The following is an 18,933-nucleotide window of genomic DNA, read 5'->3' as shown; positions in this document are numbered from 1 at the left end:
TGATTTATGTTTACGTGACAAGGTTAACAATGACAAAAGATGATTTTACCTCCACAAAGAAAGAAATGATAAATTCTTGTAATGCCTGCTTTTTCGGCTGGACATTTGAAGCTGAAAAGCTCTAACTACATGCAGTGTGCCACCAGACTGCCAAATTACACAGCTGGAGATTTCTAATTATTTTCAGAAACTTATTTATTTTTCTTAAAGACTTGTAATATCAAACTAGTCCTCTTACTGCTGTCTGAATTTGGATGCTTTTCTGGGTTAGACTTCTCCTTTCTAACAGGTTTTCTGCGTACAGCAGCTGGATTCATCACAATGGTTAAAAACACCAAAGAAAAGGAAAGACTGAATATCAGGAAAATCATTTTTATAGCGAGACAGGTTTTGTAGACTTGTTTTGCAGCAGAAGCAAAAGCTCTATTTGAATTTGTCAAGTGAGATTAGACTAAGTGCCAGAAAATGTATGTGGAGAGCAACATTACACTGCTCTCTGTAATTCTACACTTATATGTGGGTTGGAGAATACTTTCCTTAGTGAATGATGGCCCATAAGTAGGAGACAGTCCTAGAGGAATTAGGTGGCTGCAGGTCCTCCTAACAGATCACAGTGGATTTGTTCTTCAGAGAGGTTTGCACTTACATAGTTGATGAAAAGCTTTTTGCTGTTTTAGGCAAACTAAAAACTAAGGAGAGAGCATTCCAGATGTGACCTTTGATAGCTGGTGATGTACAGTGAAATTCAGTGACAATCACTCATTTGTGCAAAACCAGACAAGTTAGATTATTTACAGTCAAACATTCATCCATTCACCAGAGTACTTGATTTGCTTGCAAAATGTTGCAGAGTTTTATGTGAAAGATATTTCTAATAGTGCACAGATTTGAGGGATTGAATGTTTGAGAAAAAAAAACCCACAATTTCTTCCCTCTGTATTTCTCTCTTGATCAGGTTGGTGGCTATGTCGTGCCATTCCTAGAAGGATGCTGCAAAACGTGTAAGTAATGATAGTTCTTGCCTTGCAAGTCTGTGCCATTTGTTTTTACCTTGGAAGCAAGGTTGATACTTTCCTGCAGGAAAGCTTTTCTCAAAGGCCATACTTTTCCCAGTTTTATCTGAAAATACCAGCCAAACTAGTGGAGTTAAATCAGTAGAAAGTAGTTTAATATTGAAGGGTCTACTTCATTGATAGTGATTGTGGCTGGTTATGTCAATAAAATTGCTACCTTGAGTATTCTGTGATTCCCATGTGAAACTGCTCAAACTATTAGTTACTGCATTCAGTATACTGAAAGATACTGTGTTTTGGAAGGCACCTGAAAATGTGCTTCATCAACATTAATATTTTCATACTTGGTAAAAATGAAGATTTAGCAATGCAGTTTGTAAGTTAGTGCTGTAAATAATTAACTGATCATAATGTAGTCTTAGGTTCCAATAACCTAAGGAGCTTTCAGGCAATATCTTCTAAAAGAACTTAAAACTAAAAATCCTCCTGACTTGATTATCAAGATATGTTTTGACATCTGAGAGCTAATAAAGTTTGTTTGGTTTTTTAAACCCAACAACTATAGTTTGAGAAAGGTAATGACCACACTCTTAAATAATCAAGGCAAAGGTTAGTTATCAATCTGGGGCACACATTACAAAGCAAAATTTAATCCCCGAAAAAATTCAGTGACTTTCAAGGTGCATTTAAGAGTAGATTCATACAATTTTGATTTCACCCCTCTTTACAGACAACAATGGCTATGAATCATGTGGTTTATTCTGACTCCAAATCTGGCATGAGAGCTGCTAGTCAATTATCTGTGACATTTTATGAGAAGGGTTATCAGAGTTTTGTTTTAATTACTTTACCATTGGTAACCACTGTGATTTTTCTTTTTGGTTCTAAGAGTTCATCAAAACTTAGAGAACGTTTACAAACACTGCTCAGAAAAAATGAACTATTTATTTCTTGTAGCCCTACAGGACAACTTAAATTTAGTGTACAAGACTGCCTTTGCTATACTGGTGTAGATCAGATTCTTCCTGGGTTTGACATTCACCTTAGCAACGCAAGTAATGCCTGGACATGGTACTGAGCTGCTGGCACATCAGCCTGAGCAGGGAAATTGCACCACATGAGCCCCAGAGGTCCCTTCCCACCTCAGCCATTCTGTGATCCTGTAATACACAGATATTTTAAGTCTTACTTATTTTCTCAAATATGTCAAAATCTAGTAACCCCAAAATGTTTCATACTGATAGGGAATACTTTGTAACGTGTACTCTGTTCAATATCTAATATTCTTACCAGGTTCTGCAGTGTCAATGCTCCTCCCATTCTCTGTTAGCCCAGTCACTCCTACAGCCTATGGTAGCTGTTACACAGGTACATTTTCCTGGAAATAAGTAAGACCAACCCAAACAGCATCATTGTTGATTTCCAACAATGTACTCCCTGATAGGAGCATAAGGCCTCACATAACCCAATTATGCCAAAAGCTGCAGTGTAGAATTACTGCTCATGGTTCAGAGTGTCTCATGTTTTGGTTTTGGTTTTTGTTTGCTTTTTATTTTGCACTGTGTGGGCAGTGCATTGTTGTTAGCCAACAATGTACTGTTGGTAGTAAGCACTTGTGTGGTCTTTAGCTTTCTGCATGTGTAAAATTGCTGCATTTAAGTATGTAAACTACTGCCATTATGTTTGCAGTGCCGTAGAACATAGAGGCTAATGGCTTTGCTTGTTCAAGCTCTTAATGTAAGCAACATTTTGCAGATGATTTATCATGTAATTTTGCTTGCAGTGGCATATACTGTAGAACCAGGTAATTTCCTTCCCATCCTTAGTTAGAAAAACTAACTGAAAATAGGAACCCTGCATTTCCTTCATGAAAATGGGAGGTTATCTTTGTCCCTTTTGAAAAACAGATTATTTTGGGGAATCGTAGCATGTTATGAATGCAAATGTTCTGGCATTTATTTTATGAATACACAGTATTGATGTTGACTACAATTCTGTGCATCATGGAGAGATAACACCCTTCATTAGTTATGGGCTTCTCAGTCCAAGAGAGATGTTGAGATACTGGAACATGTCCAGAGAAGGGTGACAAAGCTAGTAAAAGGCCTGGAACACAAGCCCTATGAGGAGAGGCTGAGGGAGCTGGGGTTGTTTAGCCTGGAGGAGAGGAGGTTCAGGGGTGACCTCATCTCTGTCTACACCTACCTGGAGGCTGTATCCAGGTGAGGGGGTCTGTCTCTTCTCCCAGGCAACGAGCAACAGAACAAGGGGACACAGTCTCAAGTTGTGCTGGGGGAGGTTTAGGCTGGATGTTAGGAGGAAGTTCTTCGCAGAGAGAGTGATTTGCCATTGGAATGGGCTGCCCAGGGAGGTGGTAGATTTGCTGTCCCTGAAGGTGCTCAAAAAAAGACTGGATGAGGCACTTAGTGCCATGATCTAGTTGACTGGATAGAGCTGGATGATAGGTTGGACTGGATGATCTTGGAGGTCTCTTCCAACCTGGTTGATTCTATGATTCTATGAAATTACAGTTATGACTCTAGGAGGACTAGTCTGATATCTGTGTTACTCTTTCATATTGATATAACTTTAAATGACAACATTGTTATAAGTCAATCCAAAAACTAAGAAAGGATTTTTGACCATACAGACTGTGAGAAACAAGCTCATTGTAATAAAATGTGTGTAAGATGCTCACATTTTTGTAAGGTTATTCATGGAAAAGTATGTTATGTTGTAAAGCTCATTAAAAGCCACTGGGCATTTAAGTGCATGAATGGAAGTGCATTAGATACTTATTTTTTTATGAGAGCTGTACTTTCACTATAGCCTGGATGAAGTCATAGCCACAGCTGCACTGAATTCTCCATCCTACACACCATGTATAATGTAAAAGAAGAAAGAGCACGAACAGGACCATGAGAAACATGAAATAATGGTGAGTTTTTAAAGTTTCAAAACCAATTTATTTGTTCTTCATTTCTCAATTTACTTCTTCCCTAAGCAAACATAATTCAATGATAGTTGAGCACTAGCAGTAGATGGCCATTTCTGATTGCAAATGTTTTATCTGCTTCATTAGTGGCCTTTCCTTCATATTCCTGAAACCTCTGCTATGTTTAGAAACAGTAGCAGGCTTTTGTGTTTTAATTAAGAAAACATTACCTGGTTTGACAGTGATTAGAGCAGAGAACTGGATATTACAAATCAAGGTGCAATAAACCTCTGTCACAGTTTATTATTGGATACTGAGTGAATCAGGAAGTCTTCCATTGCTCCTGCTTTTCTGTAGCTAAGAGTTTTATGCCTTTTGCCAATGTCTCTGGATTTCTTGGCTAAAAGAAAATGCTGTTCTGTAAGTGAAGAATGATGTGGAACTGCACCATGATCTGTAAAATCTACTGTGAAACTGTGGAAGCTGTTATAGTGGAATGAACTATTCATTTCTCTTACAGATCTGCAGTGCAATGTGCTTACTTCAGCACAGAGGGCATCACCGTGAGAAGATACTGTGCCTTCTGGCTGCTAGCAACTGAACTTTGTACTGACCTTAGCTTTTCTTCAAATGTTCAAGATTCCCATCTTAACTTCTCATTTCATTTCACAATTTCTTCTTTATTTGATCCATATGCTTTGTACATACTTCTGTGAGAGAAATTGTGGAGATAATGCTAATGAAAATGTAAATAAAACATTTAATTTGTTCACCAGTGTTTTCTTATGTAATAAAAACATACAGAAACATCAAGCTCCCTGAAGCCCTCTTCTTTATCAGATCCTGCTGTTTAAGTATTGATTTTGAGCTTTGCCTACACTCCTGGAATGCAGTGGCTGCTATTAAAGTTAGTTACAATTATTTCATAGAAAATGCATCTTTATGGATCATTAGCAGGCCATCTTACAGGAGTGATGATCAGTTTTACATGATTTTTGAAAGACTGTAGATTTAATGAACTTTTTATGGTTGTTGCTGAAGCTATAAGGAGACAATACATGAAACAGAATAGTCTTGAAAGCAGTGCAATATATAGCTAATATCACCTTGCCGAAGTTGTGCATGTTCAGTGATGTATTGGACATTGTCTTTGTTACATCTCTTGAGCCCCTCAAACATTCGGGAGTATTCTTGTCTATGAAATGTATAGCATTTTGAAAGAATATTTTTCAATCAATGCCCATTTTGCAGGTAAGGAAGATGGAAAATTCTGTAAAAAGGTGACCGTCAGGATGACTATCCGCAAGAATGACTGCAGGAGTAACACACCAGTAAGTAAATGGCTATCACAATTTGTTTAAGTAGAAGGGAAACAATTTAAGGAACAGAAAGAAGACATGAATTCCACAAGTCTGTTGTCTGCTTCTCTGTCTCTTGGGGACAGACTTTTCAATGTTTCAGAGCTGCTTTAATGTTTCTCAACATTCTCAGTGAGAAAAAGGACATGGGGACTTTTTGCTTTTCTGGGCATGTTGATTTAATGTAAATTCAAGGTCTCATTTCACCCTATAATCCAATTATTATTTGCAAATGAAGACTGATTTCACTGAATCTTGACAGTTAAAATGGCTGCAGATGTGTTTAATTTTCCATCTCTCTAGGGAAAGTGTATAAATGCCACCTCCATGAAGAAAGGATGCTTGGGTTCTGAAGGTTTTTTTAGACAGCAGCACGAATATACTGTGAAATGTGTAGGAAGAACAAGGCACTATCTGTGTGTTTACCAAAGGATTTTCTGTAGGAGGACACCAATAGTGTCCTGCTGGGCAGTGTGAGAGGCAGCAAGGGTGCAGAGAGACATCTCATGTGAGATATGTAAGGATGCCTACAAAAGCCCTAATAAAAGAGTGTAAGGAAACAGCTGTAACTTCTAAAATGTCTCAGAGTATGTTTTGTAGAATAAACTGTGCAACAGTCACAAAATTTAGTCTCAGTGTCTCATTGAACAGAAAAACAGATCCTGACTACTAAACCTGAAAAATGTGTCATTTTATGTGCCTGTTTCTGTTACAGCCTGTATTACAGTTCTGATGTAATTAGTAATAATTCCCCATGGCTTTCCAACAGATTGAAGGGTTTTGGGGTTTTTTAAATTGCTCCTCACAGGTACAGCAACACTGCACTGGTATATCACTGAAATTAATCCTGTAAGGAGCTATGGATAGAGCATTTGGTGCTATGTTTAAGCCAAGGCTGCTACTTCAAAATACAAAATTAATTTTTTTTCTTTGTGCCTGTTAATGGCAAAATCTCTTATTACTGAAATTGCCAAAAAAGTCATCATTAATCTCAGAGAGTGATTTAAAATTGGGAAATGCACTTCAGAGTTTACTATTTGGAAATAGTGGGATCTCATAAGGGGCTAGAGGAGATACTACAAGAATTTTCATACCTTTGCCATTTGGTTTGGGTGTCTAATGTCATTGGACTTCCTTGATAACTCCTGACTGCTTCGATTTACTAATGATTCTTCATATTTGTTACCAGGTGAACATCGTTTCGTGTGATGGCAAGTGTCCTTCTGCAAGCATTTACAACTACAACATCAACACATATGCGAGATTCTGCAAGTGCTGCAGGGAGCTTGGGCTACAGAGACGAACTGTGCCATTGTATTGCACCAGTAATTCAACCTGGGTCAGCTACTCGGTCCAAGAGCCCACAGATTGTTCTTGCCAGTGGTCTTAGGGAAAAGAACAAAAAGAAAGGAAACAAAACAGCAAGCCCAGCTCTTTATAGCGTAAGATAAACTATTCAGGTTAAAACTATAATACCCAGTCCACTGAATTTTACAAGTTTAATGCAAAATGATAAAACAGTAAAAAGGCTTTTTGACTCTTCTAAAGTTCCAAAGAATGGCTTTGCATTGTTTGTGTTGTGATTCATCTTTATGTTCATTCACAGGGATTGTTTCAAGATTTCTTGTGATACGTGCCAACTTCACATGATTTACATCACAGACACCTCAAGAGAAAAAAAAACCCAGCTATTTTGTTCTGGAGAGCTGGCCCACTCTTTGTCAGGCACCCATTCCTCTTTTAAATCATTGAGCAGCTTGTTTAGCCACAGCTCCTTGTTTTGAAGTCATTGCAATTGCACAAGTACATTCCATATCTATTGAGAAAAAGGATTTGGATAACATGAGAATTTTCAGTTTAATTCATATTCATCTTGCAAAGTAGAAAATGTATTAAAAAATCAGTTGAAGACTTTTTTTCCCCCTCTTTCTTCCTTTCTTTAATCAGGGAACCTGCCGACACTGACAACTGCATGTAACAGTCCCTGGAAATAATTTCAGTTTTTCTAGTGAATTTTGTAATGTAGTTAAAAGCATTATGGCAAACATAATGTGTGGAAGAAAATTACTATTTTTAGGCTATCTACATTAGTCACAAGTGGTTAATTTACCTTGCTGCTAAACAATATGACATAAACTGAAAAGACACAGATTTACCAAATGAAAAGCATTTTACATTCCTTATATAGATACAACATAAATGAAAACATTCATCTTGAAATGTACCATAATTAAACTGTTGCTTTTAGGAGGAGGGGCTTTGTTTAGCACTAATTTTAAAGGTGTGAAAATTCGTTAGGAAAAATAAAACCAGGATTATGTATCTGTCTAAAATAAAAACAAAGCTTTTTTTTTTGTTGTTACCACTATAGTAGAATGCAGCTTCGTATGGCAAGTGTTTGATATTGAAGATATACAGCTGTAAAGTTTGAAACTCCTAAAGCAATTTTGCATATGAATTTAAACAATTAGCATTTTGTTGTAATGAGCTAATGTTTTTCTCTTCTAAGCTGCTGTTGCTGTTCTGTGATTTTTTTCAGCAAACACCATCAAGGTTCAGCAAAGATCAAGAAGCTTTTATTATGTAGATTAAAACATTAGATGGCACATAGTGATACACTTGAGATCCTATAATAGAAAATGAATCTCTCTTCTTAATGCTGCTTTCTCTGCAGTTAATCCAAAGAAAAATGTCATTAAAATCAATCATGAAGGTTTTTAATATTAATTTTGTGTACTGTACATTTCATTCTTACAATATCTAATAAACATCAGGAAGTCTTATTTTGTTACAGTTAATGTTGCTGTCATGGTTAAAGCAGCTTACTGCCACGTGTTTCAACCCAGTGTTTACTAATACCTTTTTTTTTTCCAGGGGTGCAGGTGTTTCATTTCAGAGGCTGCTTCTATCACTAGTAATAGTGATCTAAGATATGCATATATATTTTTGAAAATCTACATATTTCTCTGATTCTATCACACCTAATTTTTATCCTGAGAAATGCCAAATTCAACTGTCATTTAATTAAAATGAAAACTTGGTAAACCATTGCTCATTGAAGTATAATAACACATTTCTGATCCTTAAGTGTCAGATCAGCTTTTGTTCTGGAAAAAAGAGGGGGGGGAACGCTATGTTTCCACTGCCCATTTTCTTTCCACAGATTTTTCCTTAACTGTCCTCCAGGACTGATTTGCAATCAGTACACTGATTTGAGTAAGTGTACAGTTGTTGTGTAGTGATGATTACCATTCAGCGCTTGTGGCCAGATAAGTAGTTAAGGTTTAACTGCAATGTGCCATCTCTATCCATTTAGCAAGACCTTATTCAAACTGTGGAGAAAGAACAGTTTGTGAGGAGTGCATCCTTTGGAAAACTGTGGATTAAGGAGCAGAAAAAAGTTTATCTTTACAAGACACTGAGCAGAGCTAAGTCCTTAAACTCAAGTGCCTGAAATGGAGCTTTGGCATTTGCATAAGTGAAGTTCAGCTTCCCTCAGTACCAGACAGCAGATGCCATCCTATACAGTTAATAAGAAGATATATTTCTTCTGCTTTAAAGCCAGGTAGCATTTGCTGTGAAGTGCCCACCACCAACATGAGGGGCAGAATCTGAACAAGAATATGGCCAGCTGCCATGCTGCCCTTGGCTATGGCACGATCCTTTCTCTTGACACTCTAGCTAATGGCAAAGTGCTCATTGCTTCCAGCAAATTAAGGCTTGTTGCTCAGAAAGAAAGACATTTGAGATACAATCTTCGAATTCCTGGTTGAAAAGCAGTACTAGGAATGAGAATAGAAAGCAGACTCATAACTGTAGTGTATCCAGTAGCAGTAAACAACGATTGTTGCTGCTTCTACTTCAGGAGTTAAATAAACATTGTATTAAGTCCTTATGATTTTGTAAACAGACTAATTCTGAGAGAAAGAAGAGAAAGATTCAAATTGCCTGTGGTCAAACAGGGGGAAGATACTTTTCTCCTTGCCTGTACGTTAAATTCCTTCACAGATGCTTAGCCTGCCTGTCTGTGGTTAGTTCAAAGCAGCCCAGACCCTTGCCATGTGTTTACCTTATGCTATGCTCACACAAAGCAGCTCAGCTGGAAAAGGATTTTGCCTTATTTGTATTTCCTTGTCTTTGGAAACCAAAGAGACCTCACTGAACTGTGGGTTTTGTCTACCTCCCATGCAGGAGGTACTTAGATTGCCACTGTATCCGAGTCTTGAAATAACTTTCTTTTTGCTAAAGCCTTGCCTTTTGCTTGGTCACATAGGTGCAGTATGAAGGGTCTACACCACTGAAGCTGTGCTCTTTAGAACACATGCATTTTACTACTATGACCCTGTTACTTGGTGCTTTTCTGCAAGTTCTCATAGCAGTAAAAATGAAATCCTGCATTCAACACATAAAACTTGCTTTCTAAATGCCTCGCTGCTAGTAGGTGCTCCAAGGTTACGGTTACCCCTGCTGCAGCAGCAGCATGCTGCACATGCTTCACAAAACCGAGACTGGATCCCTCACTCAGTTCATCTAAAATCTCTAATCTAAAGGAAAAAGCAAACACACACACACACACACACACCCGCTTACCTCCCATCCCCAGTCCAATATTAGAAGTGAAAGAGAAACAAAGCTGCCCATCCAGCAGATATTGGGTAGTCATTTGTAGAGCCAGCTCAGCTGGGTGGCTGCTGGGGCAGGTGCAGGGTGCTGGGCCCCACAGGCAGGGCGCAGGGCAGCAGGACGCACCTGTGCTGTACACTGTGCTTGCGGCCTCAGTGAGGGGGCTGAGCAAGGGGCTGCTCCCCTCCTGCTGCTGAAAAGCCAACTTGCACTGCACGAAGCATGTTTCTGTCGGGCAACAAAGGTGGAGATGGTGGCTGAAGGATGACAGCAGCGTGTGAAAGGTAGTGCTCTGTGTGTCTGGGGAGTGCTCTGCTAGAGAAGAGGCCTCTTGTTTTCGGCGAGGGGCCTGGGAGGTTGGTAGAGGGCTGTGGGCTGCAAAATGGCGGACAGGAGGTGTGTGGCCTTAGAGGCCTTTTGCTTGTGCCTCTACGGCTGTGAGGGAAATCTGAAACGGTAGTAGTTTGTTTTGTGAAAGCTGACTTCTGGGTGGTGGAAGCTGTGAGGAAATAAAAGCAATGCTGGCGTTGGAAACCTCTGTGCTTGTACAGCCATACTGCCTCAGCCCTTCAGGCTCTGCTGGGAGAAGCGCCTTGTGGCTGGAGAGCACCTGCCTCGCTTCTGAGCACCTGCCTCGCTTCTGCCGGTGCCAGGGCGAAACACAGCTGCTAATGACCCCCAGTGCTGTCTGCAGAAGTGAACTTCTGGAGACCAATCAATTTAGACCACAGTCTAGGAGCTCAGGTGGTTCTCCAAAGGAGTGCTGATGAGCTGCCCTCTGGCAGACATTTTGTGATCCCTGCTCTGCCGGGAGGAGAGCATTGCGAACTTGTTCATCTGGAATAAAAGAAGCGAAATAACGAAGAGCTCCCTTCAGAAGGTAGGTGAGAGACTGAGTCACTAACTGGGGTAGCTATTTTTGTTTAATGTGAGTGGAAACACTGTGGGTGTGAACCTGATGTTCTGGAGACTGAGGCCGGTGATGTTTCTTTACAAGTCTCAAAGCTGAAGTCCACCCCTGAGGGCCATGTGTTCTCTTTCCCTGTGCTGGCATCTGTGGTGTTTCTCCACAGAAGCGATTCCCAGTGTAGCTGTACCATAAATGTAACAGATAGAATGCAGAAACATCGTAGGCTTGTGTTGCTGTTGAAACTAGGATTTAAAACCTTTCCAGTGCTGAACCGATTCCTATCTCTGAATTAAATATTTAGTGATGTGAGTGTGGAAACTTTGCTTGTTTGTTATGCTGCTGATTGCTCACTGTCATCTCCTTTCAAATAGTGTTTTATTGGCATTACCTCGAGCAAGCTTACCCAGCCATGATTCACAGGAAAATATATTTGGCAGCTGGAATTTTGACTATGGTAGATATTGGCCGTTAAAAAAGGCCCTTAAAGATAAATACAATTATATCAATTGTGCTATATAAATTCCCACTGTCTGGGTTATTTGTACATGATCTGGTCTCAGGACAACAGCCTCTTGAGTAATGCTTACTCTAATTAGAGATAGTGCTGCCTGGTGGCTTGGTAAATTACCTGAAATATTTGCACCTGTTGGTCTGTAGTTTAATGTGAGCTGTTAGTCACAAGTTAAATAATTTGCATTTCCTCAGATGGCCTCTCAAGCAATCAGTCCATGAAGTCAGATCAAAATCATTAAAAAAAAATAAAATGAAAAAAATCCATCCTCTGTTCTCTGCCCACACCATCATTGCTCTCTCACCAGTGCAAGTGGCTAGGTATGAGTAATTAAAATTAAGTTGCAGCTGCTATGCAGATGGTGATTTTTTGGATAAGTCCCCTCTCAGTGTAACGAAGACATCTAACCTCATTAGAAATAGTACCTGGCAGACTGCCATCCCTCAGGTCTGCTTTCTGTATGGACTTTTGGCTAAATCTTTGATCTTGTCAGCTCACTGTGTTAAAACATAGATATTTGGATTAACTCAGGTGTACAGGCTCCATCCATCACTGAAGGAAGAGAGGTGCTTCCAGAAAGTGACTCATCCCACCCAAAAATAAATATCTAAGATTGATATGATGAATCATTTTCTAGATATATCATCTTCCCTTCTCACTGAAGAGAGAACCTGGACGTGGTTAGGCATCTTGTGAATTTACCCTTAATGGTTAAAGAGATCACAACAGGCTCAAAACTCAGCACCTCTGATAGTGTGTTCAGCACATATTATCATGCTTCTACATATGAGGTGATTAATGGTAATACTTGATTTGTATGAACGGTAATGTACTGTCTTGTACATTTTTTCCTGTATGTCTTGAAGTATACTCATTTCACATGACAGCTGTACTTAAACTATCCATGGCCCTCATCCCTTTCTGTTCCCCTCTGCAGGACAGGGAACAAGAAGATGAGAGGTGAGATTTTGGCAGAAAACCTTTAGAAGTTTATGTCCTCAAATTGGAATGGCAAGCCAAACTTGCATGACGTTGTAATACAGGGGAGAGTAGAAATCAGTACCTAAAGAGTCCTATTGTGAGTTTTGACATTAGCAAGGCAGGGTGAAAAAACCTTTCCTTGATGCTTTCTGTGGTTATGCTTGAGTGTAGTCCTTGGTGTAGTATTAGCATAGTTTTGCCATGTGTTCTCCATTGCCCATGTGTTTTTCTGATGGTGCCTGAGTTAGAGCAAGCCAAAAAGGCAGGGGCTGAAGACTGCTACTGTTTTCCCTAGTAGGATTGTTACGGAGAGGTTTTGGCTCTGTGAATTATTTCCTGTCTGGATGTGTCCATGCTTTCTCAGGGCTGCAGTTTGCTACTTGTCTGGAGACAATGATGGAGATACAGTGGCTTGCACAGGGCCACTAAGTTAATTCTCTATTTTGGAGGGCAGCCCAAAGCTTTGTAGCTAAGCTATAAGACAATTAACTTTGTGGTCCCCTGCAAGCCATGGTGTCTCCATCACAACAGAGTTGTAGATTGCAGTGTAGAGATGCACAAGGATGTAGTTTCTGTGATGTTACAGTTTTAGGGACTGCTACTTCATTACCAGAACTTTCCTCCTCAGCTTTTTTCAGACAAGAAAAAATATTCTGCAAACCTGTACCTAATGGGAAACGTTGCAAATATTGCTCTTAAATATAGAAGTAACACTTTACTGTATTTTTTAGTAGCAGTTGCTCTTCTGTTTTAGTCATGTGTCCTGGTCATAGAGGAGGAATACAGAGCCTTCAGGTAGCTCTGGTGATGGGAGTCTCATGATTACCTATAATGGACATGAAATGGAAGTACATATCACCTCATGCCCTATAAATACTCTTCTTAAGCTGATCTCTGGAATGCAATTCACAACACTATTGCACATTTATTTCTTGGCTCCATGACCAGTGGAGAGGGGGGAAGGTGGCATTTTTAGGTTTTAGCTTTGGCCATATTGTAGCACTTCTAAATCTTCTGTCAACAGTGGCGTGACGTTGCATTTGTTAAAAATGCATGACCTTTTTAAAAGTCCATCTGTTATATAAATAAAAATAATGCAGCCCTACATTTTTATGGTATGCTAATCCTGCATGGCCATGGTCTAATTATCAAATGATTTCATGCTACCCTGGTGGCAGGCAACATCCAGACCACTGAACACTTGCGATGGATCTCTTATTAAATCCCTCTTGCACAGTTTCATTCATAAATTTACCATGGCTTTTAAAATAAAATAGTTTGATGCTTATACAGCAATATCAAATAAGAGCAGTATATTTCCAGAATGTAGCAACAATTTTTCAGATGCTCCACTTCATGCATGACTGAATAATTGGTGGCAAGCTCTGTTATTGCTGCCTTTTACCTTGAGTGGAAGCCATGCCTCTGCTAGTGCACACTAGTTGTGCTCAGCTACAAGATCTTCTGCATGTAACCTGTCTATACATTTGCAGAGCTTGAATGTCCTACTCTCTACACCAAGCTCCATTTTGACAACAGGTGTCCTAAGCTGGGTATCAATGCTCCTGATCCATACTGATTTCCCTGTTATGTTCATGTTGACACCGAGGTGCTGGGGTGTTCATGACTCTTGCCTCCTCTGGTATTCCCCCGGCACTACCCTGTGTCAGCTCACAAGAAAGGACGTGGTGTCTCAAGGCTTTGTAAATATGTCATGTTAAACATAGAAAGCCAAAATCCAAAGAAAATTGTGGCTTTGTTGTAAGTTTATAAAGTTGCTTGGTGCAAGTGGCTATTAGAAGTGCTTGCTTATCTCTGTAAGGCAATTTTTAATCTTTGAATTCAGTGCAAAGGGGGCATTCCCAAGTGACCATGCAATCACCTCCATAAACAATGGAATAATTAAAACCAGAATTGAGCTATTTGTCCAGATTTAGACTGAAATTTGCCCTAAACAACTTCATACCGTCTATGCCAACTTAGTGCCATCTGGTCTTTTATGAGACAAGATTTACAGTTTAGCAAGAAATCTTCCTGTTGTCTTGTGACTCGGAGTGCTCTGGTAATATCATCATCTCTGGGCTTTCACCATCCCCCAGCATGTATTCCATAGATCTATTTCTTTTGACCTGTAGCTTCAGCAAAGTACTGCTGGAGTGGAATTGAACCAGAAATCTTTCTACCCTTTAGCACAGGCCTTGAGAGCCAGTTAGCTGGACACAAGTCGTGGTGGTGACAAAGAGCCTGTGACACGTTGAGGGCAGATTGAAGCACTGATGGTAGCAATTGTCACCAGTGTGCAGGTATCTGGGGGCTACAGGGGAAATGAAGGAGGGTGGAGAGAGACGTGTCTTGTGATCATGAATTTTGATTAATTTCCCATTCTTGCTGCATCTTTTTCTTTTGATTGATGAAAGTTTTGTCAGTTCCAGTACTTCCATATTATAGTTCAAGCCACCTTGCACAAGCTTGTCTGAAATCTGTGGCAACACAGATGGTAATGACAAAAGCCCGCAGTCATCAAAGCAGCCTGTCTCATCACCACCAGCTTTCTCTGCTTCTGCGTGCCCCAAACCTGCCTCCTTTCCTCTTCTTCCTCTCACGTTTCTGCAGATCCAGGTGATGCATATGAGGTACAAGATGGTGGTACAGTGTGGCTGAGCCAGGACTGCCTGAGCTGAAATGCAGAGAAACAACTATATTTAGTCAAACTAGGTGAATTTTTACAGGCTACAGGGACCACCTTTGGGCTCAGGCTGGTCCTAATACTTAAGACTGTGAAGCATGTTTCTGCTTCACAGTCTTAAGTATTAGAAACTCCTAGGCAAATAACTCCCCAGACATATGTGTATATCTATATCTTTTAATCATAGAGGCAAGCAAATAATTCTTTCAGCTGGGATCTTCAATAGCATCCATAGCAATCATAGAGAGGAATATGTCCATTACACTAAACTTCTGTCCATATTATTTGTTTATTAAAACTGTAAACTTCCAAAATCAGGATTTTTACAGGAGAGTTCCGGGTAAATTATTTGGGATTTGCTGCCACCAGCTCTAGCAAACAATAATAATGCATTGCAGGTTAATGGCTGTGCAGTTGAAATGTGTTACTTGCTTTCTAACAAGTTCAGTGGTAGTGAAGAGCAGAAGCAAGAAGTAGCACCCGTGGCTAAGTGAGCAGGTAAATGAAAAGAGTTTCACTTATTTGATGTTCTACTTCAAGTATAAATACATTGTGTGTGTACCTTATATAGAGATGCAATGGAAATGAGGTAATGTGGTACTTGTGGCCAAGAAATAGCACACAGTGGTCACAGAGGTTTTACCTTTAAACTTGTTGAATATTCAATTAAAACACCTTTCATTTTGTATATGCCTCTTTGTGCCGGTAGGTAAAATCAGGTAGTAGTGTGTAATATGTGTTTAGGGTTTGGGTTTTTTTGGTTGGTTGATTTTGTTTGCTTGTTTTTCTTTTAATTCAAAGCACTGGCTACTAATCAGACTTACAGTTCACTGACCTTGTCACTGCTCACTGCTGAGCTTTAGAATGTTAAGAATATTTTCCAAATAGCCAAATCTCATATTTAAAATTCTAATGTATTTTACATAACATAAAAAGGTTTTAGTACCAGAAAAATTCCATTTTCCTCAGTCCAGTTTCAGGTTCCTAACCTGATTTTCTGGGCTTAATCCTCTTCCTGTTGAAATCAATAAGTACATTGTAATATAATGATTCACGTTCAAGGTTCAACCATAGAAAATCAAGGCTACATGCTGATTTTACTGCCATTGTTGAAAGATGATCTCTTAAAATGTGTAAAACCACAATAAACTCTTTAACTCTTTCGGACCTATTCTTTTTTGTTTCCCCCTTTTTTTTTCTCTTCAGAGTCTAAACACTTTTAAATGAGTCTTCCTTTTTTTTTTTTTTTTTTTTTAGACATAATGATGACAAGAGTTATATGCTGAGAGATGCTATTTAGACAGCAATATCTTTGTGGTTTCAAATGCTAGATAATGAGGATCTTGACACGAGATGTCAGGAAAACCATAGTCTGTCTGCCTTTCCTGGCGTTTTACTACCATTTTATGTTTGCTACATGAAATATAAAGGTTCTTTAGAAAACTCCAACACTTTGATACCTGTAGATGAAAAGATGTACAAGTTGGGATGGTTTTGTTCCTTATTTATGTCAGAACTATGATCATTCAGTTCAGTAATGCCATCTTCTGTCCTTAACTAATTCATGCTAAGTGAGACTGAAAGGATGTTAAAGCAAGGGTAGCATATTTTGTTGTTTTAATGTAAGACAATGTAATTAACAATATGGAAGTGTGGGATTTAATTTTTTTTATTCTTTGAGGGCAGTGGAAAAACCCCAGCTGATCTGACTTGTCAAAACGTAGTGGATGTGCTGTGAAAATTTGGGATGCCTAATTGTCGATTAACAGCCCGGCAAGATCTCCTATGCTCTGCAAAGGCATCCTAGTTAAGAGAGTCCTGACTGATGCTCTAGCACTGCGGTGACTGCATCTCTCAAAAGGTGAATGTTTTCAAAATAGCTTTAGGATATGCCTCAGGCTGTCTTCAAATGGCTGTACTGTAAGTGATAAGTACCACGTTTTCTGCTTTGCTGCCTCATGCAGGTGCTGTAACTAGGGGTAAATTCTAAGGGTAATTTTCTGGTTTCAGTGTGAGGCAAAGTAGGGGAGGGCAGGTCCATGTAGATGCACATGTGAAGAATCTCTACAGCTGCTCTCTACCAGAACCGAACGTACAGGTCATAAACATCCTTACATCGTGTCTCTCCTTCCTGGTAATAAAAGTCAACAATCATCCAATAGGTAGTTGCAAATACATGCGTCTAAACTGTTACCTTCAGGCTGCTAGACATCCCAGTTGAACCAATCCTTTCTTCTCACCACCAAAGCCTCTAGGAAGTAAAAAAAAACCAAACCAAACACAAATAATCTCCTCTCTCTTCCTCACCCCACAAGACTTCCTGAGAAATCCAAACCATTCCCATTAGGTTTCTAGTCTCATTCAGGTACAGTGTTTTCCCCACAAGTGCTGAACTCTCATTGCCTTTTCTGGCTCCGGTGGAGGAAGTGTTGTGTTCCCAGCTGAGACACAGCCTTTTTCCATCCTCCAGGAGCAGGAAGGCATTCTGTTCCTTGCCCTGCTTTTAGGACCCCATAAGAAAACAGCTATTTGGAAGGGGCTGTCTCTGCCAGCTGTTTCTTTTCTTGTCTAGAAGAACACAGAAAAGTGAGTCTGCTTTCACGTGTTCCAGCTGACAGAATTACTGGCTCTTGTTTCCTGAGATGTGTGTTTTTTTCAGCACAGAGGCTTGTAGACTAATCAGCCAGTATTTCTAGCACAAGTGGAATTATGTCTTTCAATTGTAAGTGTAGTGTACAGAAAAGGTCTGAAAATGTATGGTACAAAGTACACTTTGAGTATTCTTGTTGATTCCAGTTCAAATGTATCCATCATAGTATAAGCTACTATTATTTTTTTCTAATCATCTGACTGACCAGGAAAGGATTGTCAGGTTTCAGACAGTCTCCCCCCCCATCCCCAGATGTTGGTTTGCACTACCTCAGTAAGGATTAGAGGCTTTTTGTGGACAATGTTGATCCATGTTAGACCAATGATATCTCGCTAAGAAGAAAAAGGCCTAAGATGGTAAAAATCAGAATGGTGTTCTGCTTGATATCCAGGCAGATGTAGTCTCTTCTGCTGGTAGAAGAAAAGGGTTGCAGTTTTTGCAAAAGTGATGGGCACATGTACATCAGGTCAACAAATAGTGTTCCACACTTTTCCAGTAGTGAGGAAAGTTAGATTTTTCTGTAGCACATAATACAGATGTGTTAATTTCTTAGCCTCTGGGGGGAAAATTTGTTTGCTTTCTCATTTGTTGTGTTATTGATTACATTAGCTTTTGGTAATCTCTTAAGAGTGAGATTTATATGTGTTCTGCAGACACTACAGACAGACTCAGATGGTGTGTGGGAGGACTCTAATAAAATGAAAACAGACTGAGAATCTCAGAGGCACCTCTGCCATTTTATTTTCAAATATGCCTTGAAGCTCATTACATATTACTGCAACAAATAACAGTGGCTTGTGCTTCTTTCCAGGTATTCTTTTGTTGACAGATAGTGGTTCTGGCTTGTTTGGTAACAGTGGAAGGAAGATTGTTTCAAGAAGCTGGTGTTGGTACTTTCTGGACTAGAGCAATTTGACCTATTTTTAGACTGGTCTTGATGTGGCTGTGGGATGCCAGCACACAGTTCAGGAATTTGTGTTGCATCCATTTCCCAGCAATATCTAACCTCTGACTTTTAGAAGTGTGATACAATATACATACTAGATAAAAGTATCGAGTGATAATGCTGCTGAGAGTTGGAGTGAAAGTTTTGGAAGAAAGGGAAACACTTCTTATAAAGATGCCATAGCTTGTACTTACAAAAGCTTTGATGAATTAATATGCAGTGATATCCTTGCTCTTATTAGATAAGATCTTTACACTTGCAAATGAGGTGTATGTAAATAGCTCAGAGTTGTTGGTACCAAGAGATGTGAACAGAAGGGT

The 18,933-nt window shown here is 39.5% G+C and overlaps 1 protein-coding gene across 1 annotated transcript in view; it reads left to right on the top strand.

Annotated features, from left to right (window-relative positions):
• Nucleotides 1-8,492, top strand: part of OTOG (otogelin) — a 79,870-nt gene extending 71,378 nt beyond the window's left edge. Inside the window, exons 54-56 of the mRNA XM_064163604.1 lie at nucleotides 956-1,001; nucleotides 5,200-5,279; nucleotides 6,496-8,492. Coding sequence (XP_064019674.1) covers nucleotides 956-1,001; nucleotides 5,200-5,279; nucleotides 6,496-6,696 — 327 coding nt within the window. The 3' untranslated portion in view covers nucleotides 6,697-8,492. The remainder of the gene's footprint in view (nucleotides 1-955; nucleotides 1,002-5,199; nucleotides 5,280-6,495) is intronic.
• Nucleotides 8,493-18,933: the final 10,441 nt, after the last annotated feature.

This window comes from Pogoniulus pusillus, chromosome 24 (assembly GCF_015220805.1).
Source record: "Pogoniulus pusillus isolate bPogPus1 chromosome 24, bPogPus1.pri, whole genome shotgun sequence".
NCBI lineage: Eukaryota > Metazoa > Chordata > Aves > Piciformes > Lybiidae > Pogoniulus > Pogoniulus pusillus.
The sequence above is the reverse complement of the archived record's forward strand: the minus strand, read 5'-3'. Positions and strand labels throughout refer to the sequence as shown.